Source organism: Onthophagus taurus, chromosome 3 (genome assembly GCF_036711975.1).
Source record: "Onthophagus taurus isolate NC chromosome 3, IU_Otau_3.0, whole genome shotgun sequence".
In the NCBI taxonomy this organism is placed as follows: Eukaryota; Metazoa; Arthropoda; class Insecta; order Coleoptera; family Scarabaeidae; genus Onthophagus; species Onthophagus taurus.
This window is the reverse complement of record NC_091968.1, coordinates 6,719,483-6,729,656: the sequence shown is the minus strand read 5'-3', so window position 1 is coordinate 6,729,656 and position 10,174 is coordinate 6,719,483. Positions and strand designations below refer to the sequence as shown.

The 10,174-nt window shown below is 30.1% G+C and overlaps 1 protein-coding gene across 1 annotated transcript in view; it reads right to left on the bottom strand.

Moving 5' to 3' along the window:
• Positions 1 to 262: 262 nt before the first annotated feature.
• Positions 263 to 10,174, bottom strand: part of LOC111413462 (tudor domain-containing protein qin) — a 104,689-nt gene continuing 94,777 nt past the window's right edge. Inside the window, exons 8-11 of the mRNA XM_023044447.2 lie at positions 9,421 to 9,546; positions 9,279 to 9,372; positions 8,800 to 9,220; positions 263 to 2,494 (exon numbers count right to left, since the gene is read on the bottom strand). Of these exons, the coding sequence (XP_022900215.2) occupies positions 349 to 2,494; positions 8,800 to 9,220; positions 9,279 to 9,372; positions 9,421 to 9,546 (2,787 nt within the window). The 3' untranslated portion in view covers positions 263 to 348. The remainder of the gene's footprint in view (positions 2,495 to 8,799; positions 9,221 to 9,278; positions 9,373 to 9,420; positions 9,547 to 10,174) is intronic.

Sequence of the window (10,174 nt, the reverse complement as noted above, 5' to 3'; positions counted from 1 at the left end):
TAAGTTGTTATAGATTAAAATTTAATATAAATAAAGATGAGTTTTTATTTAAAATTTTTATTTATTAACCAATTCAAAATTATTTTCTAACAAAAGTCTTACAATTTATTAAAACAACCAAATTATTACTTACATTCTTAAACGAAAGAAATTAACTGTATCTAAACCTAAATTAATAATAAAATATCAAATTTAAACTTAATTGTCAAATGTCCTACTATGGCATAATTTATGCAATAACATTTGACTTTACTAATATCTGATACAATTCTAACTCTATCCTACCAAACAATTTTTGTTTAAAAAAAAACATTTATAATAAAATAAAGCTTAAAATAAAAAAATAAATCAATTAATAAATTGTTGATAAATCAATTCGCGCGTTTTCGTATCAAAAAGTTTCACTTTAAGCGGCTCCCTCATCGCCACTTCCGCCAACAATATTTCGGAATAAAATTTCGCCAAAAACTCTTTAAATTCTTCCTTTTTAGCCGCATTCTCGAACTTAACGTCGGCGATTTCCGCGAAATGTTGCTGAATCGGATAATCCAACCAATCCATTTTAATCTCTTTTAATTCACTTTTTAGGACGTACTCAAAATTACCGTAATCCACAAACCAAACTAAAACGTCATCTTTACGGATTCCCAAAATTTTACACCGATAATATTGATTATCTTGGCTGTATTTTACGATACACGGCGCGTCCAAAATGATATTTTCTAAAGGTTTTAATGATTGCGAATTAGATTGGATATCTTTTTCCATAGCTTCGAATTGTTCCAAATTTGTGTGTTCGTAATTCGCTTGTTCAAAAATGATTTGGTTGTAATCGAAAAGATTTATTATTACAATTTCAAACGATGACTTATTTGAAATATTTTCTATTTTAAATTTGATTTCATTATTTGTTTCATTAATTAATTCCTCCTTATTTTTGAATTCTTTTTTGAGCGTTTCCTCAAACGTATTAATTTCTCGAGTAATTTTAATTATTTCTTCGTCTTTTTCGCTTTCTTTATCGGTTTCATCATTGGGAAGAAGCACAACGGATGGCGAATCAGAATCGCATTCGCAATCACTATTTGTAAGAAACGAATTTATTTCTGTTTCATTTACGGTTGATTTTTGTAAATGTTTGCATTTCGTCATCATAAAGTCGTTAACGTTGATACCTTTAAAAGACATTAAAACGGGGGATGGATTTCTGATGTTGTGTCCTTTCGTGAAATAAACATCAATTTCTTTATCGACGATTGCACCGTGGAGGATGTCTAAATCGTCTTTATCCCAAACGTCATTTAAAGGGTTTAAATCTTGAAGATAAACGATTGAGGCGTAAATTGGGACGTTATCGAATAAGATTTCTTTTCGTAAATCGATGGGGTTTAAATCTTCTTCGTTTCCATAATCGACCATGACAACGCTCACGGTGTTTTGGTTGATCGCGACGACTTTAGCGCGATACCACCCTTCGTTTAAGAAGTATTTAGCGATGCAGATATCTCCGACTTTCCAATCTTCTAATTTATTATCGACTTCGGTGTCTTTAAAATAATTTAATAACTTTTTTGACATCTCGGTTAAAGCGGTTTCATCGCGTACATCGTGAATATAAATTTGACCTGAGCTGTTAACGCAAGAAGGAATCGCTACGATGTGGTCGTCTTGGATTAAAACGGGTGAGGGCCAATCCCAAAATTTTTTATCGATGGAGTCGGTGCGGATTATTTTTTCTGGGGATGGTAAACTTTCTTTGATTGTGTTCGTTTTTAAAGCTAAACCGTTTTTTAATAAAACTTTGTTTATGGAGTACATAACCGTTTTCGATTCTTCTAAAGCAGACCCAGGAAAATATTGTTTGTACCAAAGCAAAACGGGTAAAGATCTCGTATTCATATCGATTTTCCCCACTTTAATCAAATAAATTTTTGATTTCCCTTTTAAAGTTTCTTCTAATAACTCGCACGCCATCGCGGACCACTTTTCTGAACCCCCCGCGGGGATTATGTTAGCTAAATGACACCTTGTAATTAATTCGGGGCATTTAGTAAAGTTTTTATACAACATCATCATATCTTTAGCTTCGATTTCGACGTCTTTTCGAATATCTTTTAGTGAAACTAAATATTTGTTTTCGGCGACTTCTTCGCGGACAATCCCGCGGAGATATTCCCCGTTGTATTTGACGGCAACTAATTGTTTTGGAGCCCATTTTTCGATGGGCCATGCGGTACTGCTGTCGTAACAAGCTTGCATTGCAGCGTGAAGTTCTTTGAATTTACGTTCGTTCTGCAAAATTTTGAGATAAATTAAACTGGGGGTTTCCACGGAGACGATTTCGACTTCAATTTGTAAAGTTTGATTGTTGTAACCGTCTAGTGTTGAATCGTGAGAATCCGAGGAATCGTTTGATTGACTCGATTGAATCATTTTCATCATTTCGACGGTGAAATTTTGTTGGTCTTCTCCTTTAAATGATATTTCATAACCACTAGAAATAAAAAATTAAATAGGGAGCTTATACAGAATCTATCACGACGAGTCGAGTCTATATGTATATGGAAAACTACTGGCTAATATATTAAAATTATAACGTTAATAAATTTGTAAGTATTTTAAGTAATTACTCAGTTATGTAATTCTTAATACTTCAAAGAATATCTAGAAATACTGGTTATAACATATCTATAAGTATTTTAGGAGTTTATTACTCAAAATCGGTAATAGCACAGTACAATATTGTTCTGAAAGAAAATTGTAAATTTAAAGTTTAAGATGTCATTTATATGTCATTTTTGACATTAAAATCTTTTTATGGTGAAAAATGATCAAATTTGACAGTTAGAATGTCAATTGGCTACAGAAAAGAAGGACTAGATGTCATTTAGAATGTCAAACTGTAACAAAATTGTAAACTTAATTTTTAACATGTCATTTTTGAGATTAAAATCTTTTTGTAATGAAAAATGATCAAATTTGACAGTTAGAATGTCAATTGGCTACAGAAAAGAAGGACTAGATGTCATTTAGAATGTCAAACTGTAACAAAATTGTAAAGTAAATTTTGAACATGTCATTTAAATGTCATTTTTGACATTAAAATCTTTTTGTAATGAAAAATGATCAAATTTGACAGTTAGAACGTCAATTGGTTACAGAAAAGAAGGAGTAGATGTCATTTAGTATGTCAAACTGTAACAAAACTGTAAAGTAAATTTTTAACATGTCATTTAAATGTCATTTTTGAGATTAAAATCTTTTTGTAATGAAAAATGATCAAATTTGACAGTTAGAACGTCAATTGGTTACAGAAAAGAAGGAGTAAATGTTATTTAGTATGTCAAACTGTAACAAAATTGTAAACTTAATTTTTAACATGTCATTTTTGAGATTAAAATCTTTTTGTAATGAAAAATGATCAAATTTGACAGTTAGAACGTCAATTGGTTACAGAAAAGAAGGAGTAGATGTCATTTAGTATGTCAAATTGTAACAAAATTGTAAACTTAATCTTTAAGATGTCATTTAAATGTCATTAAAATCTTTTAGTTAGAACGTCAATTGGTAGCAAAAATTGAGGTTGACATATCATTTGGAATGTCAAACTGTAAGAAAATTATAAACTTAATCTTTAAGATGTCATTTTTGCAATTAATATTTTTTTGTGATGAAAAATGATCAAATTTGACAGTTAGAATGTCAATTGGTTGCAGAAAAGAAGGAATAGATGTCGTTTAGTATGTCAAACTGTAAAAAAATTATAAACTTAATCTTTAAGATGTCATTTAAATGTCATTTTTGACATTAAAATCTTTTCGTGATGCAAAATCATTAAATTTGACAGTTAGAACGTCAATTGGTAGCAAAAATTGAGGTTGACATATCATTTGGAATGTCAAACTGTAAGAAAATTATAAACTTAATCTTTCAGATGCCATTTTTGACATTAAAATCTTTTCGTGATGCAAAATCATTAAATTTGACAGTTAGAACGTCAATTGGTAGCTAAAATTGAGGTTGACATATCATTTGGAATGTCAAACTGTAAGAAAATTGTAAACTTAATCTTTAAGATGTTATTTTTGACATTAATATTTGTTTGTGATGAAAAATGATCAAATTTGACAGTTAGAATGTCAATTGGTTGCAGAAAAGAAGGAATAGATGTCATTTAGTATGTCAAACTGTAAGAAAATTATAAACTTAATCTTTAAGATATCATTTAAATGTCATTTTTGACATTAAAATCTTTTTGTGATGCAAAATCATTAAATTTGACAGTTAGAACGTCAATTGGTAGCAAAAATTGAGGTTGGCATATCATTTGGAATGTCAAACTGTAAGAAAATTGTAAACTTAATCTTTAAGATGTCATTTTTGACATTAATATTTTTTTGTGATGAAAAATGATCAAATTTGACAGTTAGAATGTTAATTGGTTGCAGAGAAGAAGGAATAGATGTCATTTAGTATGTCAAATTGTAAGAAAATTATAAACTTAATCTTTAAGATATCATTTAAATGTCATTTTTGACATTAAAATCTTTTCGTGATCAAAATCATTAAATTTGACAGTTAGAACGTCAATTGGTAGCAAAAATTGAGGTTGACATATCATTTGGAATGTCAAACTGTAAGAAAATTGTAAACTTAATTTTTAAGATGTCATTTTTGACATTAATATTTTTTTGTGATGAAAAATGATCAAATTTGACAGTTAGAATGTCAGTTGGTTGCAGAAAAGAAGGAATAGATATCATTTAGTATGTCAAACTGTAAGAAAATTATAAACTTAATCTTTAAGATGTCATTTAAATGTCATTTTTGACATTAAAATCTTCTTGTGATGCAAAATCATTAAATTTGACAGTTAGAACGTCAATTGGTAGCAAAAATTGAGGTTGACATATCATTAGGAATGTCAAACTGTAAGAAAATTGTAAACTTAATCTTTAAGATGTCATTTTTGACATTAATATTTTTTTGTGATGAAAAATGATCAAATTTGACAGTTAGAATGTCAATTGGTTGCAGAAAAGAAGGAATAGATGTGATTTAGTATGTCAAACTGTAAAAAAATTATAAACTTAATCTTTAAGATGTCATTTAAATGTCATTTTTGACATTAAAATCTTTTCGTGATGCAAAATCATTAAATTTAACAGTTAGAACGTCAATTGGTAGCAAAAATTGAGGTTGACATATCATTTGGAATGTCAAACTGTAAGAAAATTGTAAACTTAATCTTTAAGATGTCATTTTTGACATTAATATTTTTTTGTGATGAAAAATAATCAAATTTGACAGTTATAATGTCAATTGGGTGCAGAAAAGGAGGAATAGATGTCATTTAGTATGTCAAACTGTAAAAAAATTAGAAACTTAATCTTTAAGATGTCATTTAAATGTCATTTTTGACATTAAAATCTTTTCGTGATGCAAAATCATTAAATTTGACAATTAGAACGTCAATTGGTAGCAAAAATTGAGGTTGACATATCATTTGGAATGTCAAACTGTAAGAAAATTGTAAACTTAATCTTTAAGATGTCATTTTTGACATTAATATTTTTTTGTGATGAAAAATGATCAAATTTGACAGTTAGAATGTCAATTGGTTGCAGAAAAGAAGGAATAGATGTCATTTAGTATGTCAAACTGTAAGAAAATTATAAACTTAATCTTTAAGATGTCATTTAAATGTCATTTTTGACATTAAAATCTTTTCGTGATGCCAAATCATTAAATTTGACAGTTAAAACGTCAATTGGTAGCAAAAATTGAGGTTGACATATCATTTGGAATGTCAAAATGTTTGAAAATTGTAAACTTAATCTTTAAGATGTCATTTTTGACATTAATATTTGTTTGTGATGAAAAATGATCAAATTTGACAGTGAGAATGTCAATTGGTTGCAGAAAAGAAGGAATAGATGTCATTTAGTATGTCAAACTGTGAGAAAATTATAAACTTAATCTTTAAGATATCATTTAAATGTCATTTTTGACATTAAAATCTTTTTGTGATGCAAAATCATTAAATTTGACAGTTAGAACGTCAATTGGTAGCAAAAATTGAGGTTGACATATCATTTGGAATGTCAAACTGTAAGAAAATTGTAAACTTAATCTTTAAGATGTCAGTTTTGACATTAAAATCTTTTCGTGATGCAAAATCATTAAATTTGACAGTTAAAACGTCAATTGGTAGCAAAAATTGAGGTTGACATATCATTTGGAATGTCAAAATGTTTGAAAATTGTAAACTTAATCTTTAAGATGTCATTTTTGACATTAATATTTGTTTGTGATGAAAAATGATCAAATTTGACAGTTAGAATGTCAATTGGTTGCAGAAAAGAAGGAATAGATGTCATTTAGTATGTCAAACTGTAAGAAAATTATAAACTTAATCTTTAAGATATCATTTAAATGTCATTTTTGACATTAAAATCTTTTTGTGATGCAAAATCATTAAATTTGACAGTTAGAACGTCAATTGGTAGCAAAAATTGAGGTTGACATATCATTTGGAATGTCAAACTGTAAGAAAATTGTAAACTTAATCTTTAAGATGTCATTGTTGACATTAATATTTTTTTGTGATGAATAATGATCAAATTTGACAGTTAGAATGTCAATTGGTTGCAGAAAAGAAGGAATAGATGTCATTTAGTATGTCAAACTGTAAGAAAATTATAAACTTAATCTTTAAGATGTCATTTAAATGTCATTTTTGACATTAAAATCTTTTCGTGATGCAAAATCGTTAAATTTGACAGTTAGAACGTCAATTGATAGCAAAAATTGAGGTTGACATATCATTTGGAATGTCAAACTGTAAGAAAATTATAAACTTAACCTTTAAGATGTCATTTAAATGTCATTTTTGACATTAAGCTGGTTGATGTAGCCGGAGAGAGTGTAGGAGGACGTACAAGGGGCCCGTTGGGACCTGGGTGCTGTATGCGTAGCATACCCTCCGCTTTCCTACATACATACATACATACATGATGTACGGGAACGATTTTTAATATTTTCAAAAATATGTCTATTACCACTTAACTAAGAGACATAGTTTTTTTTTCTTATTTTTACCAGAACAGGTTGAGTTTCGGGATACCTGTACATCGGATATAGCTATCAAATTAACCGTTGCAATATACGCAATTAGGAGAATAAAAATGATTGCAACTCACGAAGCAACGAGGATGGCTTATTTTGCAAATTTCCAAAGCATTCTATTTTGGGGTATGGCATCGGACTCAATAGTGCTTCACTTAAAACTCCTAGGCAAAGCATCTCTGCAGTAGGTTGCGATATCTTAGTTTTGTAAGACGTTGTTGTTAGAGCACATAAATGACTTTAGTTCTTAAGTATTGTTATTATTCATTATACAGAAATAAAGATGGCGCTGCGTCACAAAAAACTTTCTCTTCATTACGAACTTTTTATTAGATGTGAGAGTATCAAAAGCACAACTTCCCTAATTAACATTGATTTCAAAACTTAGTAGATTCGAAGATATTTAACATTAAAGAAGAAAAGAATTGAAATAAAATAATTTATATTGGTATTTGGCTCACAAATTTAACTTACCATGCTGTTCGTACGAGCAGAGGTGCACCGTCTTCGGTTTGCGAACGCTGATATGCTGTTCTTTCAGTGTTTATTTAGATTGCCCAGTTCTAGCACTAATGCGTATTTTAATTCGCCGTTATCTCGTATTAAAAATACGTATAATCGTTATTGTCCTGACGTAGACATTTTTGTTTTATCGTTTAGTAGGCATGATTACTTATACAATAGTTATTTGTATTACTTATAATACAAATAACTATTGTTTAAATTTCCACGAAAACCATACACTGTATTAATTAATTATCGTACCCGACGTCATCATTGCAAGTATGCCAATATCAATACTGTGATATTGGTTGCATACTTGCAATGATGACGTTGAGTACGATAATTAATTACCACACTGTACATTTTAAATATAGGGATGACAAAGTTTCCTTATTTTTCAGCGTACAATACGCTGGTGAATGAAAAAATTGAAAACTTATTTGTATTGGGCGCGTTCACCAACTGTCAACGTTTGCAAACGGAGACCAAACTGTTGGCAACCCTAACTTCAAACGCCATTTTATCAATCGTATGATTTTTCCGTTAGCAATCGCAAATGGTGTTTGGTGTTTGTGTCATCTTAAATTTAAAATCAACAAAAAAGAATGGCAGAAGCCCGAAATTATTTATTTAATGGGTTGGTGTATACTATCTTTGAAAATGAAGAATTTCATGATAAATTGAGCGATATGTACCTATAAATTAATTAAAATTATAAATAAATGTCATTAAAGCGCCATCTGTTGTTATCAAACCATATGTCTATAGAAAAATTGGCCGTTCACCAAATCACCACCGCAAATGTAACCCGTTTGCATTTGCCAACGTAAACGGAATTCTCTGGTGAACGCGCCCATTGTGAAGTGCTGCATCTGTCAAAATTTTCGAAAAAACTAAAATAATTCAAAAATGGTGCACTCTAGACATATGACGACTTTTATCAAATTATATTAAAATTTATCGAGGATCTCGTACATTTAATTTAAAATAACGAAGTTGGAGTCCATTTCCGGTATAACCGGAAGTTGGAGAAAACTGAAAATACAAACTGAAAAATATAAACCCTATATGCAAATTTTCACAAAAATAGTACCAGTGTTTTTCTACATATAGACTCAGCTCGTCGTAACAGACCCTGTACTATAATCTTATTATTTATAGACTTACTATTTTCCAGTTCCTATTGCACAATCTTCAGCAACCAGCTTTCCATTAACGCAAAATTTGGTGTCATCGGAAGTTTCGACCAAAACAATTTTAGGTACGACGTCATTTTCCTGGACAATCATTTCTAAAACAATTCCTTTTTGTACATAACGTTGGAAGAACTTGGTGATTTTCTCAGTCGACGTATTATCATCGGTGAAATTGTTTACGTCGATTAACGCAACTTGAAAAGCCAATGCGTTCGTTTTGTAGAAAGTATCATTTAATTTCCTTATGTTTTCCCATTGAATCGCTACGGTTACACCAACATCGATCAATTTCACGATTACTGTGCTACGAGATTCTGGCGCTTGGGTGATTTTTGCTCGGTACCAATTCACTATTGATTCTTTTTCTATAATCGACACCGCAACGTACATTCCTAAAGAAAAATCAAAATTAATTGTGTAATCGTTTTATAATTAAATATGAAAGCTTACCAACTTCCATGGAATAAACAAATCCCTTTTTAGCACCTAAATAGGTCTTATTCATTTCTTTTTTTAAATCATTAAACGGTCTATGAGATTCCGCCTAAAACTAAATGTTAATAAATGAATATAAACTTAATAATAAACTCACCATAATTAAATAAATTTCGGAAAGAGATTCAACATGAGTAATAATAACTTTATGAGATTCATATTGGTTAAATTTGCCTTGCGGGAAAATAATATCATTTTTCGGTTTAAAAGAAATACCCATTTCCTATAAATAAAATTGAAATTAGTGTATTTTAATTTAATTATGGTACATTAAGATAACATACAATGAATTTCACTTAAGATGCAATATATAAAAACATATTTCGATAGAAACTAGGGCGTACCTACTTACTTTGAGCAACATAAAATGCAACATGTCAATATAATTTGTGTCACCTAGAATGGGAATGTTTCTAGTTCTAGGTGTAATGTTGGTTTTAGTAATAGTGGTAGGTAACGCTAGTTAGCATAAAATATCACTATGTTGCATATTTTAATTGCACTAAAACTAGAACTAACACTAGACCTAGAACTAGAAACATTTGGGTTTAGCCGCACGTCTCATAAGACGGCTAAACCCGAATGATTCCAGTTCTAGGTCTTAGAGATATTTAAAACAAGACAGTCATCAGAACAGAACCTGCATAGATCGTCAAAGTCACTCTGCAATTTGGCGCAATCATTTATACTATAAATAGGGAGAAGGAATTTAAGTCAGCATACATGAGCAAGCGGCAATGGGAAAAGGAGCCAAAGATGTCGTTAATGTAAAGAAGGAACAACAGAGGCCCCAGGTGGCTGCCTTGAGGTACACCAGAAGAGATTGACAAGGCACGTGAACAAAATCCACC